Here is a 16,814-nt window from a genome sequence, read left to right as displayed (position 1 = left end):
TAAATCTGTAGAAATGTAAACTGTCTTCGAAGCCCGGATTCAAGCATCAAACTGAAGAGTGACGTACAGGTGGAAGAAATATAGTAGAAAGGGGGGGGGAAGTACAGAAAAAATAAAAATTTAGATTAAAATCAATAAAAACGTTTTTATTAGTTTCTTCACATTTATTTTAGAACTAATAATAACGAGAAGAAATAGAAAGTTTTTAGGTCAATAGACATTGAACGATTTGCAGGTGTCCCTATTTGCACATCCATATTCCGGCCACTGGAGGGCAGCAAACACTAGTTTTAAAATTACGATTGCAATGTCGTTCAATCCCACACTCGCTGCTTGGCGAACTTTATTTGAACATTAAACTTTATTTGTTGAGCATTTTCATACCTGAGAGTTGAGTTGTTGTGTTTTTTCATCAGTGGACTGTGTGTTTTACCTGCCTCACTTTAGGTTCCAACACTGATGTTGCTTTGGGCAATAACTGAACTACAAATCACTTGTATCAATATTGCTACCATACATTTGTTCTTAGTGACTCGCCTGGTTGAATAACATTACGAATAAAATATATTTGAATGTCTAGCTAAATATTGAACTCGGCATTGCAGTTCATTGCGACGACCACTGGAGGGCAGTGGGCCATAATATGCATCCATTCTGTGGCTGTTTTTTTTTGGGGGGGGGGGGATGAAATGCATGTCGGAGCGATTGTTTCACCAAAAATACGTTAATTAAACAACTGTTAACGTGATTTCACTTGGTTAATTAGGATAATACCGAGAATAATCGTTTTAGGATCAATTTTGGAGCCGGTGTTTTTAACTGACCAAAATAATGAATGAATTAACAGAAAATAAAAGCGACTTTGCAAAAAAATCATCGGAAAATGGTGCACTCTCAAATTTATTTGTAAGTGCTCGATCTTTCCAGACTTCTCCACAGTCATGAATGTCGAGGCGGCGTGACTTGCGTTTTTACTGACGTCAACGTTACGTTTTTGGAGGTGGGGCGTGCGTGACACATCAAAATACATCCATGATGAGATAGAGTAGACACACAGCTCACTAGCAGCAGTGCTCAGGGATCAAGGAGGTGATAGTGCGACAGTAAAATCTCTGTTTAGCTGGTAATTACAAGGTGATACAGTTTCTTGTTAGCACACGACGGGAGATCCAAGGTACAACGCAAGTTGGTGAGTAAATGAATCCATGCAATTTTAAAAAATTATTTATTTAATGGAAAGCTAACGCTAGCCCTCATCTTTCACGTTCAACCCCACAGCTACATGTTTGAGTACCGTCTAATAATCACTATCGATGTTACTGTTGTTATTTTTGAAGTGAGAAAGTAAAGCAAATGTTTGTTTTTTTTCTTGAGCCTCTTGATAAACGTATCAGAGGCGAGGTGAATCAATGCTAGTTCACTAGTTAGCTACACGTAAGCTAACCCAGCTTTGCTCATAGATTATTAGCGATGAACATCTTGCAATGCACAGCAGTTTGTATTTGTTCCGAGCTATATATTCTTGGCTTTAGCTTATAATCCTGGTCGGTGGTGTCTAGCCTACCCAGTTATGTAACAGGACTAAGCTAACTGATAATCATATGAGTTATTCTAGCTCAACAAGCTAGCCGTTTATCAACCCAACTGTGTCTGTGCTCACGTTATTTAAAAAAAAAACTGTATAGATTTAATATAGATAAGGTTTGTTTCTGTTGAGTAAACTAGTAAAATTTTCGAGTCAACGTGAAATTATGCAGGTCGTAGCTCATGACACGATCTTAACGGTGTTTTTACTAAGATGTGATGACTTGACACATTAGCAAAGCTAAAGGCAGCTAGCATGCACCGACTGCTAGCTTTGTTTACACTGACAGCACTTCATCTGTTTTAGTTTCTTCCTCCTTCAGGTTAAAACTGACTCACTGTCTACGATGGAGTTTCCAGATCTGGGGGAACACTGCTCTGAGAAAACCTGCAAGCGTTTAGGTCAATACTTTTTGAAATAGATTGTAATATTTGCTTCTTTATTCCTTCAGTGCAATTAGAACTTGGAACTTAAAAAGCTTTTGATTCTACAGATTTCCTTCCCATGAAATGTGATGCCTGTCAAGACATTTTCTGTAAGGACCACATAACATATGCAAACCACAAATGCACGTCATCCTACAAAAAGGTTAGTAATAGTAAATTACAATAGACTGTGTCCAATACTTGACTTGTCCCTTATTTAAATCTCATAAAAGTTATTTTTATGTTGTATGATGCTCAGTCCCGACACATCACATTTGAAATCTGTGTTTTTATTAAAGAAAAAGTTGTGTATGATGTCATGGCGTCATTGATTGCCGGTTAGACATTTAGGCAGATGCTCCAAGATGCATCTTTAACATCAATCGTAATATCTTCAACTGTTCAGGACATGTCTTGTTTATTTGAATGTCTTATTTCCCCGAAGGATGTCCAGGTTCCTGTATGTCCTTTGTGCAACACTCCCATTCCTGTCAAGAGAGGAGAGATGCCCGATATTAAAGTCGGGGAACATATTGATCGGGATTGCAGATCTGATCCTGCGCAAAGAAAGCGAAAGGTTAATATAATTTGTTTTTATTTTTTATCTCGCAGTGAGTTACAACCAAACCAACAATAACTAAAGATGCTTTGTTTCTTTCAGATTTTCACAAATAAGTGTTCCAAAGGAGGCTGTAAACAGAAGGAAATGATGAGAGTGACCTGCAATCAATGTCATTTAAATTACTGTCTTAAACACCGGAACCCGCTAGACCATGATTGTAAGACCGATGGGAAACCTTTGTCCAAATCTGGGTAGGTTTATTCACACTGCATCTTCAGATAAACCCTGTGTCTCTTATGTAACACTACAGCAAGAACGTTTGACTCATTGCAGCTTTTATGTTTTGTCTTAGACATGCTGCTGTAATGAGATCCCAAGGGGCTTCTTCCACCTCGGCCTCGGCTTCATCTGCTTCAGGAAACTCCAGGTCGTTCACTAACGGCATGAGTGCAAATAACACAGGTCACCACAACAATGGGTAAGAGACGTTCATTGAGTATTGCTTGCAAAATAGTCAAAAGATTTTTCTTCCTCTCAAAATCTATAAAAGGATTATGATTTTTTTGAATCTAGAATTTGACATCTCAAGTATGAATTCACTCCTCTGTTCTGTCTTTCTTTCCCAGCTCTGCACCGCAGATCCCCACCTCACTTTCAGCACAGAATGTAATGCCACCATCAGCATCTTTTCAGGCCGGGATGGTACGCTTGTTACGTAAACAACATCACATAATAGATGGGTCCCCATTGGAACAAAAATGTTAACATGTTGTTTTTTTGTTTTTTTTTTTCTAACCTGTCTGTTTAGACGGAGGAGCAGGCTTTACAAAGGGCTCTGGAGATGTCTTTGGCTGAGTCCAGACAGACTCCTCAGCCAACACTCAGGTAAGAAAACCTTTAAACAACCTACAGCTAATATGCTTCGATCAACATGCTTCTACTGTTGTAGCTTTGTCGAGCTCAGAAGACTTTTGGATTTAGGGTCTTAACAGCTGGGATTTCTATTTTCTTAAAAAAGAAACACAACCTTCAAATGGTTCTTGTGGTGGTGTTCTTTTTTTGTTGTGTCAAAAGAAATTCCTAATTCTTAAGCCCAGGGGAAATCCTGATTTCCAGATGCCGAACACAAGCCTTTCCTCTAAGCGTGGTTTCTATCAGCTGATTATTTGAATGTTTTTAAGACCTCCTCAGTCATTGGGACTCAGTTATTATTGGTTTATTTGCTTTGCCACAAAAAGACACAACTCACTACAGTTACTGGACCCCTCTGATGAGGGCTTCAACATATCGTATCCCTGCAAGGGCCAGTGTCATACGACTTTGGGAAGAGGAAATGTATAAAAGCTACAGAACCGTCCTCTAAAGAATGTCTTTTGATGCTTTGTTGTGTTTAAATTTAATTTTTTTGTTGGTCTCAGCCCTCAGGAGCAGGAGGATCTGGCTCTGGCTCAGGCTCTCGCTGCCAGTGAAGAAGAATACAGACGCCAGCAGCAGAGACAACAGGTACCCGGAAACCTTAGCCGTCAGTAGCATGCTAACAGGAGCACATGTAGGTACACTGTCGTCATGGCTGCTACTCCTCTTTGAGCTCTGTCAGCTGCCGCAAGATGAAACGGGAATAATTTAACCTTTTGTGCGACCGTCACGTGAATTTGTGAGTTGATTAAAGGGTCCTTGTCTCTAACTGTATTTTCTTTTTCTTTTTTCTTCAGGGGAGAGAGTCCAAACAGTCCAACTGCAGCCTTTCTTAATCTCAGACCACGGTTTAGACTCTTAAAATAATGATGTATAAGGAACTACTCATCTGGGATTATCACCAACCAACACAAATGATTGTTCAATAAAAGGATAACCTCTTCAAAGTTGCTGAGAAATATCGCCTTCTACAATACAAGCACACACTTTCCTAGCCAGATCTGACATTTTTACAAATGATTTGCTCTGTATATATTTTATATGCTGATCATAAATGCATTCTATTACCACATATGAATAAATTATTTCAAAGACGCAACCCGAATTCTGATTTCTTGAGGTGAATACACGTGAACTATGTGGCCTGCCAGTTTGGCAAACCCTTATGAGTTGGGATGTGGAAAAGTACCTTTTGTATGTCTTTGTTTTTGATTTGTTTTATTTACATTTGTGAAAAGCTGCACGCCAAAACAAAAAACACTGGCAGTTTAATGGGTGATGATCGTATGTTGGTGTGAGAGGGATAGAAAAGTACACAAATATCACTTGTGCTCACTTTAGTTACGCCATTTCAGCCCAAATACCTCCTCCTAATAAAATGCATCATAATGAAGATCTGAGGACTTGAGAGTCATCGGTTACCTGCAACATTTTATGATCTTGTCGTACCAAATTATAATGGCTTCATCTTCGATCAGTGCAGCACTCTGTTCAATTCAAAGAAAACAGGAAATAAGGTTTTTTTTTTTTATCCACCATTCTGATAAAAGACCAGAGGATGGTGTTACGTCCTTGGCGGATGCATTGGACAGTTTAGAATTGCTGCATAATATGTGAATATCCTCAAATAGCCTAATGCACCTCTCCACATCATGCATCAATCAGTTCACCCCTGCTGCTCAAACTTACGGCAGCCAAACATCTGGAATTATTTTAACTTGTGGCAGAGCATGTAGTTCCAGGTTTGTACAGCAGAGGGCGGTAAGACTTCAACATGCATTCCCTGTTGTTTGCCAAAATTCCTGTTTTCAAATGTTGCATAAAATCTCGTCACAGATTTTCCATTCTTTTAAAAATGTTGGCTTTCGCTGCTACACGACTGATGAAAATACTTGCTTAATATCTGTGGCCATCAACACAAATAACTGAATAACTTTTTGAATTGACATATTCCTACTGTATACATAATACTTTAGAAGGTAGTGCAGCTGCTGGTGGAGTATTATGTAAACCTGCCACAACTGGTATGACTCCCAAAACTCTCTCAGTGACTCTCTCACCACAGAACAATTTTGTTTTTGCCGTGGTTTGAAATGAAAAGTGACTACATAACTTCCCTTAAATCGATATTATGTTCGGATTTATAAGCTGATTGTTACAGAAATTTACATATTAAGGAAGTACTTATCATCAAAGTACTACAGTTCAATACCACTGTGCATGACTACAATGTGAATGTCTAGTGTGAGTACCTAAAATATCCAATTTATTCTGATGCCTACAAGTCATTGATGTAATTAATGACTTCTCATTTTGTGTTCTATTATTATTTCATGTTGTTCATCTCTTGCAATATGTCGGGTTTTCATCAGAGGAGGTTTTCTTCAAAAAAGGAGAGGAGCGTTTATTATTTCAAGTCAAATTTAGGAATAAAAGGTTAGATTAGCAATGTTATTCAGTTAAACCGTTGACAGATGTCCAATATATCAGGCAGAATTAGTTTTTTAATCGAAACGCTGATGGAATCTGTTTATGCTATTAAAAAGATGACAGATGTTCACCTCTGTATTTTGCCTGGCTTCACAATAAATGCTGATGTAAAGTGAAGGTTGACGCTGAACGCTAAGATGTCCTGATTCTCAGTCTGTTTGCTCTCTGAATGTAGCAAAAATTCTCACGCCGACACGGTTGTGACAGAGTCTCGGCCTCTGTGACCTGATGTCTGCTTGTCGTCCAGGTCTGGAGGGAGCTTGTTGAAGCAGAAGCTGGGTGCACCTGCTCCCTGTGAATGTCAGCAGCCACTCAGAGCCAAGGCTTGGAAGAGATATTTAAGATGTATGTTAACGTCAATAATCCAAGGTTGCCACAGCAAGAGAAAATATCTTATCATTCATGTGATAGATTCAATAGAAGCGCCTAGTTTTTGGGAACAGTTGACTAAAATATGACGTGAGGGAGGAAAAAAAGAAGAATCCAGTATGCCATAAGTTGTCAGTAGACAACAAAACAATAGCAGTCCAGTTCAGATTGCATTAAAACGTGTAAATATTCATAAGATTCCAAAGTATTCCACTATTAATAAAGTATGATAGATATTAGATATAGTATATCAACAATCTGATGGATTGGAGGTGGCACGGTGGTGCAGTGGTCAGCACTGTCGCCTCACAGCAAGAAAGTTCCGGCTTTGAGTCCCGGCTCCAGCACGGGATCTTTCTATGTGGAGTCTCCATGTTCTCCCTGTTCCTGTGTGGGTTCTCTCTGGTACTCCAGCTTCCTCCCACAGTCCAAAGACATCAAGAGAGGACGAGGCTGATTGACACTCTAAAATGACCGTAGGTGTGACTGTCAGTGTGAATGGTTGTCTGTCTATATGTGTTGGCCCTGTGATGGACTGGTGACCCATCCAGGGTGAACCCCGCGTCTCGCCCAAAGACTGCTGGGATAGGCTCCAGCCCCCCCATGACCCTTAACTGGAATAAGCGGAAGACGATGGATGGATGGATAATCTGATATGTAGCTGCCACAGGAAGTGAGTGAAAGTGAAATGACTGAACCAGAAATCTTGGCCTCCATAAACTGATGTCCATGTAGATTCTCATATGTGGGGACGGCGAGTGTTGAAGCAGCACCTGGTCCCTGTGACATCAGCTCCTCCCCAATAAGCCACCTGGGACACATATTTCTGTGGCTACACTGATAAGCAGTTGAAAATCATTGGGGACCCAGACTGTGAGGGAGATGTTCTCCAACTTGCAGTCCAGCTGTGTAGATCTTCTGCGCTGGAATAGTTTTAAAGACTTGTTTGTTTTCACGAGACACATGACCATAAGAATGAGACCAAATAAAAAACCCTCTGTGGACTTGGAACATTTGTGATGTAATTCCGGCTCTTTTCAGTGAGCCAATTCGTTTTGGCTCAACTCAGCAATCAGATCCAACTATCTCGCCCCCTCATGGCTTGTTCTTCTCTCCATATAATACTTTTGTAATGTATTATCCTTCAAATTCTATTTATTTTGAGAATGTGAACTCTTTTTTTTTGGCTGTTTCTCAGTGTTGATCTGCTGCCTATATTTGTCTCCACTCATGCCTTGCAGCTCTGCCTCCATCTGCTATCAGATCGTATGATCTCTGACATCACATGTGATTCATGCTTCACACACACACACGCACACACACACACACACACACAGAGTACATCATCACATTCAGTCAGTGAATGAGTATGTGTGGTGAAAAGATTATCCTATTATCCTGTTTTGTTTTTGTTTGTTTTTTAAGAAATCAGCTCATCTTCCACTGAAAAGAGCCGACTCAATTGTTTGTGACCTTCCTCTATTCAACACTGTACCAGGAAAAGTCCATGCAAAGCCGCATGTAAGTGCCGCAGAAGGTCAGAATGGTTGCTTATTCGATCAATATTCCATGAATCTATTAAAAAAATAGATGCATCTGTCATGCTTCTGTGGAGATTCACAGAGGCTCATACAGTCCAGATCTCCATCTTCCTCCAATTTCCCAGAACCAAAGGGATTTTAGCTCAGCGGGAGCTCCGACCAGGATGTACCCACGTTTTACTAGCGCTAATGGGAAAGCTGAGCTGTGTAGTTTAACATTGACAGCCACTTTCCACAGCAAATTCACATGTTGATAAGTAGTGTTCAGTGTTTTTAACAGGACTGATTGCTATGGTAACACCAGAGTGAGTACACAAAATGTGTGAGCACGTGTGTCATAGGGTTACTAATGCGGAGAGCCGACCAGAGGATTTACTCATGTGTTGGATGAATAAATGGTTAGCAGATTGTAATTCATCTGCTCATACATAAATGATCTTCACCCAGTTGCACCAGTAGCTGAGTGACTGGTTCGCAATAGATTCACCATGAAAGCCCACGGATGATGAAATCAGCCGGGTCATATTCTGACTTGAGGAAGCTCAGTGACTGGACGTCGAGGTCGGTGACTCATAGAACCCACACAGCTACAACATGATACAGAAGGCAGAGAACAGCGAACCACCAGGAAAATTACCACCCAATTACTCTACACACAACTGGGAAGAATCGGTAGAAGATAATGCTAATGTGATGAAGTGAATGAATTAATGAGTGCACAGTAAAACCTCATGCAGAGCAATGAAGTGCTTTTGAGCAGAAACTAAATCTGCTTCATTGATTTGAACAGAATTTGAAACTGTAGTGAAGGAACATTTGTCTCTGTCCTCTGGCAGTAACCGTTATCCCAACCAACCCTCGCCATGTGCTGCACAGCATTGTTCCTGTCAAATGGCTTGTTTACTATCACAATTCGCTTGTTCTGACAACATTTGGAAAGTCGATAGTCGCACAAGTAGTGAAAGAAGGTCTTTGTGAACTCAAGACTCCTACTTATGAATACCTGAAAGGCAAATTACAATTTTGGGGAGAAGTATTGCTTTAATAAGAATTGTGTGAACTTGTTTGGCAGGGATGTTCATTTATATGAAAATAGGACGGACTACCGCTTTAATGTAAAAGAATTCTCTTTTTCATTTCAGAACCAATAAAGAAGAGTTCTACTGACTTGAATATAAAACTCAAATTCATGTATTGAGGCCAGTCGGCTCACTTAAAAAAACAAAACACCATTAGCATATTCACACTCCGTAGGCCGTTTTTACAGTCTGACAATGATCTCAGAGAACTCCTAATTTGATCTAAAAACTCCCCCCCCCCTCTTTCTCATAAATTAATCATCTTATCCAGGGATCAATACAGTGGCATGAAGAGCCATTGCACGCTCTGCTGATTAAAAATTGAATGTTTTCTGATGTTTAAGTGTTGCCTACAGTGCTTCGTGTCTGTGAACGTTACAAACGAGCTCTTAGAGCCACAATCGCTCCGTCTGCATCAGCATACAATGATTCTGTCATATACGGTCAGTTTTAAATATCGGATGATCTAGTTTTATTTTGTGATTTTTATTATGGATTAAAAAAAAAAACTGATCACCTCACAGTGAAAAAAGAGTTTTATCACAGCCAGTAGGTATAATTTCATACATAGTATTAAGTATATGTGACACTCATGAGGCAATGGAAGTGGAAGAGACTGAGCAGGAAATGCTCGAACTGAGTGTTATTCTCCATTTCCCACAGAGAAAAGTTGAGTCATTGGACAGTTGGGTGGATTACAAGCACCCAGCAGGTCAGCGTATAGAACCGTATGAATGCTTATTGTAGGTCCTCATGAAAAACACAGACATTAGCGCTCACGGTGCTCGGGTAAATGGGTTATTCCTGGTTGAATTGTGCGTAGAAGTGAATTGATGTCAAAATCGTCCTCAGTGACGCAGTTTTAAAACTGACGAATGACACAAATAGTCAAATAGTGCAGATTTGTTCTGAAAGCATTTATTTGTGAAATACCTGATGCATGAAAGTACATCAAAATCAAGAGGATGGAAGCACATTTGATGGGGGGTGAGAAAGAAATAAGACAAAATGGATGTTAGAAATGGAGGAGGATTAAAGGAGAAAGCTGGAAATAGATGTGTATAAGAGAAATGGAAGGAAAGCTGGAGTTCGGAACCCCGGAATATGATTGGGAAAAAGCTTTGCCACGGTTAACAATCATATTGGGGCGAGTATGTTTTATCTATTCAAGCAGACGAGGATGACTGATAAAGCCACTGGAGGTCCCTGATGGAAACCTGCAAGTAGGCAGTGATAAGGAAGGGCAGCCAAATAAAGCTCTGAGATGTTGGTGACTTGGAGGTTGGTGAGAAAGTCACTCTGAGTGTGTCTTAAAACTAGTACATTTTCATGAAATCTGGTTAAGGGACAGAGTGAGGGCCAACCCATAACATCCTGCCATAACTTGCTGCCTGAGGTGTGACATTAATTTCTATCAAACGGGAGTGTTGCAGCTGCAACAGCGGTTAGCCGCTGCCTCACGTGTTTTCTGCACACCTGCGCGAGTTCTCTCTGGGTACTTGGGCTTCCTCCCGCATGCCAAAAACATGCTCATTAGGTCACTCAGAGACTCAGAGTGGTAGGTGTGAATGTGAGTCCGATGACAGAGGTTGACGGTGTTGCAGGCTGGGTTACGGTTGGTTAACACAGACCAAGTGTAAACCAAACCAGCCACATTTGCTTGTCAAATCAACTCAGAGTTAACACATCCAAGCTCCTGTTTGCCTCATCCAAACATACACAAAATAACTCTCCTTTTTCTCAAGTTATTGCAATTGATCTTTTTTTTGTTTGTTTCCGGCTTACGGCTTTGCTTGAATGTATTGCGTGTTTCTATCCAAGGGTATTCTCTGATTTTAGATTCATTTGTGGGTTAGCAGCTGCAGGTGTCTGGAAATATTACAAAGGAAAAAAAACAACACTCTGGGGCCGAGGGGTTTTATTTTACACATCAAAAATGAAGGTGAAGGTCTCAGTAACTCATATCCATACCATGATATCTACTTCAGCAGTCGGGGCCTCTTCTCAGATAATGAAAATGCCTTTCAATCCAAATCAAAAACACTGTCAGCCACCAATTGAACCCAGTGCTAAATTCATTCATTCAAATCCCCCCCCCCCCCTCCTAATTTTCTTGCAGGCAGTCCATTATCCAGAGGCAATCTTTGGTAGGTGGCACTGTGAATGCTGCCCATCTGTTGTTTTGATGATACTTTTCTGAAGTGCTGTGTGTGAGGGTAATTGATGCATCCTTTTTTTCCTTCCAGTCAATTATATCAGCCGCTGCTGAAGGGTTCTCCGTGGAGCTCAGCCCTCGTCATTCATCGCTGCTTTGACGTGACAGGCTGGAGCTAAAACAAGTTCCTTCAAATATGGGTTAATCATATCTGACTCCTTTCAACTGTCAGTGACTCCACTTAAATTTTGAAAAGTTGTAATCTTTTCAAGTTCAGGCTGCACGGAAAGGTAAAAAAAAAAAAAAAACTTTGAAGAAGATGCTTGATCAGAGAACTCTGCTGCATCACATACACCCTTTTAGCTTCCTAAATAAAGGGCTGTGACACTCTAAAAAAAAAAAAAAAAAATCCTCAGTCAAAGCGCTACCCAAGACAGTTGTAATACAAAATATGAGGAGCAGACATAAGAAGATCCAAACTGGTTTCTATGACAACCTGGGAATAATGATACACGGTATGGAGCAGAGACCTTGACTGATCTACAGCAGCAATGTGCAGCACAGTAGTGTAGCATTTCTAACCTACAATCAATGCTCATTTCACCACTCTGGTGAATCCGGATTGATGCTTTGCTGTTGGTGTAGTTTTCTCAGCAGGTCCTGCAAAGACGACCTAACAGTGTTTTTTTGTTTTTTGTTTTTATTTTGGGAACACAAAATTGTCATTTACCCAAGTGTACTAATCAGCAGTGGCAGGAAGAACAGAGGAACTGATTTAAACTGATTTACAAGTAAAATAGGCTACAACTGGGTATCAAAGCCAATGCAAATCTCTCGATGCAACTAAAAGTGGACAACACAAACAGAATTAGACAAGCAAACTTAAGAAAGAATCTGGCAATGATAAAAGAATCCATAGAACTCACACTGCCATTTGCATTTGATATGAATTTGAATAAGGACATGACATATTCACAGAATTGCCTTAAATCGTCAATTTGCTGCAAGCGTCTATGTTTTACCGGAGCAGACACACTTTGGAGTTAAAGACTTGAATACAGATTTGGAATTATCGACTCTCAGCTTGCAGTGGATTGTAGTAATACATACAAATAGAGTGATTACGAAAAAAAAAAAGACACAGGTAAGAGAACCCCAAGGCGAGCAAGGAGCTCAACACGAAGAGGGTTGACTGATGAGGGCAGACGGAGCACAGGTGAACACGACAGCAGATAGAGGACGCAACTGAAAAGGAGTTCTGAAAGTAGAAAAAGTCCAAATCTGAAAACCCTGTCCCCAACAGTGCTGTAGCAGAAACAGACACCTTGATCATGACAGTTGGAAACATAAACTTCGAATGAAACAAAAAAAGGTGTTGATTTTTCAAAGATATTTCACTGTGAAATCATTTCTTTACGATATGATTTTACACATCGATGCTGTGAAGGAGCAGCCGAGTTGAATTTTGTCATTATTTCATCATGTTACTCATTTCAACGTCTTACAGAAATGGGAAAAAAAATACATATCTGAGAGCAGTTTTATTGTGAACGGAGCTAAAAATCCTTGTTGTCTGTCTATCCCAAATGTTGCTGCCTTGTTGCGTGTTTTAGTTTTCTTGGAGATGATTTCGGTCAGGTCTCATCTGGTTGTGACACCAACGCTACTGAGCACTGAAAGCACATTAATAATAATTTAGGACTCACACTTGACATAAAGAGCAGTCAAGCAGGGACGCTGCTCATCAACGGCAACAAACCTTGAGTTTATGGCTCCAGTTTATGGCCGTTAATACTTATTGATAAAGATGATGTGGAGACAAGCAAGAAAATTGTGACGTTGAATCAGTTGTAATGGTTCAGAACCAAGCAGCAGCACGAATCTCGTAGCTTGATGGAGTAACATCAGTGAGTGGAATGTAACTAATTATTTTCTAATGAATGCAGGTTCTTTTTTGTAAGTATTTCAGTTTTCTGCTCCGCTAAATTTGAAGGGAATGTCATGTATGTGATCAAATAGTTGAGTGTGCATTTTTCTACATACGACAGAGTCGTTCTCCCATTTCAAGATGAAAGTCATGCCCCCATGTACATCAAAAAGTATCAGGTACCCTTCATGGGTCTGATTTTTAGAGAGTTCTAAGGGATACGTCTGAATCCCAAACAGTGCATCATGTTCTGTTTTAGTCAGCCCTTCACAGTCATAGCTCCTTGTTAGGAATCGTGCCACATTACTCAGCTTTAGGTTGGTTCATTGACCTCTCCAGAATTTGAATATACAGGAGGAAACATCTAATTTGGTCTGAAACCTGCAGCCTTTACATTTCCCCATTTAAAACAGTTTAGCATTGAGTGAGCATCAGCTGGTCAGTGGACTAATTGCTGGACAATATGCCATTTCCCAGAGGTATAAAGCAACACTAAGGGTGATGGACACCCCCCCCCCCCCCCATGCCATGCCAGCTTGGAGGAATTAATTCACTCAATGATGTACAGACAATTGCATTTTGCATGACATACATAATATAAACAAGAGCATTGATTTGTTTAATTTATATTTCTGTTTCATGTGTCTATTCTACATTTTAGAGGCTAATATTTTACCAACATCATTTTTTCTGCACAACATGTATTTTTACTTTTAATACTTTTATTCCATGAGTTGGAATTACACATGGACTTTTAGATCTTCAGCATTACATCTTCAACCAGCCATTGGAATTTTCCCTCCATGTCACTTGAGTACAGAATGTCCCAATGATCATGAGCTAGGGTGAGTGTAAAGTTCGCCTCAGATACACCACTAATTTCCTTTGAGGCTTGTGCTATGATGAGTCCTCTCGTCCTTTTGTGTGTGTGTGTGTGTGTGTGTGTGTGTGTGTGTGTGTGTGTGTGGGTGGGTGGGTGGTGTACCACCGTATCACATCTATATCACATACAGAATACAAACCATGCACTAACAATGGATTGATGGTGCCTGTACCTCAGGAGAAGGGATTAAGGAAATTAATAACATTCGAAGCAATTTATCACACAGCATAACAAAGTTAGCTACACTGAACTATGAGGATAATGATCTCATCAGTATTTTTGTCACACAAGCTATTTTTGCTTGTTGACAGGGAAACTGCTATTCATGCACAACCCCACATACTGTACGTTCCACTGCTATTATTAGCTCAGAAACTGTTGCTGCATGTCACTGGTACACTGCATAATACTCTTAATCCATATGACTGACATATTTGTAAAGTAAAATCACAGAAAAAAACCTCCTCTAAATACTGTCATCACGTTAAGTTCTGCTGAAGCTTGAGGTCTCATCTGGTAGAAGGAATATCTTTGACAATGTTTGCCTCAAGCTGCCTGTAAATAATTCACCGATACTCCACATTTCTATTTAGACGAATCTGTGAAATGTCATGCAGCTCCATGTGTTCTGGTCAGAAATCAATCCCATGTTTTTGCCACCCTTTCAAAGTGATCCATCTGTGGTTGCCATGGTAACGTTCATATGAAACAACACCCAAGAGGTGTTCCTGAATGTTAATTTGCCTTACACCAACACGAGAATGCATCACTGTCCACACTGAACTGTTTCCATAAGCTTTTCTTCTCACCCTGGTGGTCCAGTGTGGACAGAAGGAATTCAACCGATTTTTTTTTTAATCTCATCTGTAATCCAACACTAAAAATTAATTGTTAACTATTTGAAATGTTTAGCACTTCCATCTAAATCAGGCGCTAGATTTCCTTTGACTCTTGTCAAAACATTTTACGAGTTTGTTTCCATCTTCAGTTACAAGCGTCTCCTCCCACGTTCACCCAAATATTGAATTCATATCCAACCATGCGAAAGGTCCGGGTTCAACAGACGCTCAACATGTTACTGCGCATTGATTTCTCTAAGATGGCAGCCAGAGAAACACAAAAGTGCAGAGGGCAGCCTCAGTGACCTGGTTGTTAATTGTCGGATGTCATTTATGAGTGCATATGACTTTATACGATAGATGGGGGGGGGGGGGGTTTAATTACCACTCTAATGTTTCTCAGCCAACTGTAGCACCTCTGGGAGACCAACCTACACTATGAGCTGTTGGGAAAATATTTACTACTCACTCTGGAGAGAGCTGAAGATCAAGATCATGCCAAAGAGCTTTGATGACTCATTTGGTTTTATAGTTGAGGCGCTGAGTAAATCAATTAGGTGGAAACCCATTCCTCACTCCTCCAGTATGTGTTCGCTCCCAAGTTGTCAGGGCCTCTGTGCCTCATCCCTCCTGCACGCGGATCCTTGATTCGTCATGACAGTTAGCAGTGGGTGATGTTGCAGATACAATAATGAAAGGGTGGGTGGCCGCAGGTGCAGTATAAGAAGCAGGAGGATGCTGATGGATCATCGTCATCCACGTTACAATCACACTATTGATGCTCATGCAATAGTGACATCAGCAGTCAGTGCTGAACTCTCCAGCATAAATAGATATGCTAAAGAGCTTGGATGACATGTAGACAGATACACACAAACACAGGATATACTAGAGGGAACTGGTAGACCTCGCCCTTCCACCAAGGCATCTCTAGTTCCCCCATGCCTTATGGACTCTAACAATGGACAATTCTAGACCTAAATACATACTGTATCCTCAATAAGATCCTGAACTATAACTGAATACATTCTAACATCTAATCATCAGCTAATGACTAGCTATCCCATGTGAAGATTCTACAAAGAATCCAACTGAGTTCCCACAACTGACAGTTTCCATATTACAGCTGCTACAACAAAAAAATCTGGACATGACATCATCAGATCTGAATCCGGCTCTGCATCGACATCTCATCAGTCGTTAATCGACATGAGTTCTAGTATCCATGATTCAACCAAAATTTATCAAAATCCATCCTCAGCTTTTGGAGCTTTTCTGCTTACAGTCTGACAAACAAACTTATGACCTCGTTGATGATTCATATACGATAGGTCCACTCAATTTGTGTGGCTTCTTATTTAGCAGGTGTTGGCGGGGAAGGAAAGACTTCCTTATTTGGCTAAAAAGCAGTAAATATATATTTATTCATTGTTCTGTGTTGCCAGTTAACTATTTTTGGCACCAGCGTATCGACAACATAAACCAAAAGGACTTACCATGATATCATTTATTATTTTATTGGCATATTCATGTTTATTTTGTGTACTATTTTAAATAAGGGTATTTACAAATATCAAATGAGTAGATCATCATGTTTGTAAACTAAATATTAGGGTTAAAAAAAAAAGCTGAAAGTAAAATAGAGGACATCTTTTTTTTTTTGGAAACTGCTGTGCTGATTGAAGTTTCTCTTAGTAACCTCTGCAAATTAAATCAAATGCTGAGCTAGCAGGACCTGCTAAGTAAAATTATAACGATGTGTTCAAGGGTAATAGTGTCCTTCTTCAACTGACTGGCTAAAGTGAATCCTGTAACCTGTAAAGATGAAGGTCACCGTGCACGTGAAGCCTCTTCAGAACGCTGGTCGATGCTGCTCCAAAGGTTATTTGTTGAAACTGCCATATAATTGTGAATAGATGCCTGAGATCTGCAGCCTCCCTTCATATACAGTACATTCCCTCCGCATTCTTTCCCTGCAGTGAAGTGTGAACATTCAAGACTATGTGGAGGAGGAGTCCTCCCCACCAGGCAGGGGGAGAGGGGG

General features: G+C 40.2%; 1 protein-coding gene across 3 annotated transcripts; it reads left to right on the top strand.

Annotated features, from left to right (window-relative positions):
* Window positions 1–1,015: 1,015 nt before the first annotated feature.
* On the top strand, window positions 1,016–4,602 carry zfand2a (zinc finger, AN1-type domain 2A). 3 transcript variants are annotated; one of them, XM_086184606.1, is made up of 10 exons: window positions 1,016–1,189; window positions 1,908–1,986; window positions 2,079–2,173; window positions 2,456–2,587; window positions 2,672–2,823; window positions 2,925–3,050; window positions 3,199–3,274; window positions 3,381–3,457; window positions 3,991–4,121; window positions 4,285–4,602. In XM_086184606.1, exons 2-9 carry the CDS (start codon window positions 1,932–1,934, stop codon window positions 4,100–4,102), a joined length of 825 nt encoding a protein of 274 aa, XP_086040732.1. In that variant the 5' UTR covers window positions 1,016–1,189; window positions 1,908–1,931; the 3' UTR covers window positions 4,103–4,121; window positions 4,285–4,602. The 3 variants fall into 3 exon arrangements, with proteins under 3 accessions (XP_086040732.1, XP_086040731.1, XP_086040730.1); XM_086184605.1 differs by having other exon boundaries at window positions 1,892–1,986; window positions 3,991–4,075; XM_086184604.1 differs by having other exon boundaries at window positions 1,017–1,189; window positions 3,991–4,075; window positions 4,285–4,601.
* Window positions 4,603–16,814: the final 12,212 nt, after the last annotated feature.

Source organism: Aulostomus chinensis, chromosome 18 (genome assembly GCF_037954235.1).
Source record: "Aulostomus chinensis isolate RoL2024-O1b breed Wild chromosome 18, RoL_Achi_v1.0, whole genome shotgun sequence".
Taxonomy (NCBI): Eukaryota; Metazoa; Chordata; class Actinopteri; order Syngnathiformes; family Aulostomidae; genus Aulostomus; species Aulostomus chinensis.
The sequence above is the reverse complement of the archived record's forward strand: the minus strand, read 5'-3'. Positions and strand labels throughout refer to the sequence as shown.

Bases quoted from the DNA above. Each gene is read 5' to 3' on its own strand.
- zfand2a (XM_086184605.1), top strand. From the start codon at position 1,932: ATGGAGTTTCCAGATCTGGGGGAACACTGCTCTGAGAAAACCTGCAAG. The intron at 2,174-2,455 runs GTTAGTAATAGT...ATTTCCCCGAAG, and splicing joins GCACGTCATCCTACAAAAAG to GATGTCCAGGTTCCTGTATG. The intron at 2,824-2,924 runs GTAGGTTTATTC...GTTTTGTCTTAG, and splicing joins AAACCTTTGTCCAAATCTGG to ACATGCTGCTGTAATGAGAT.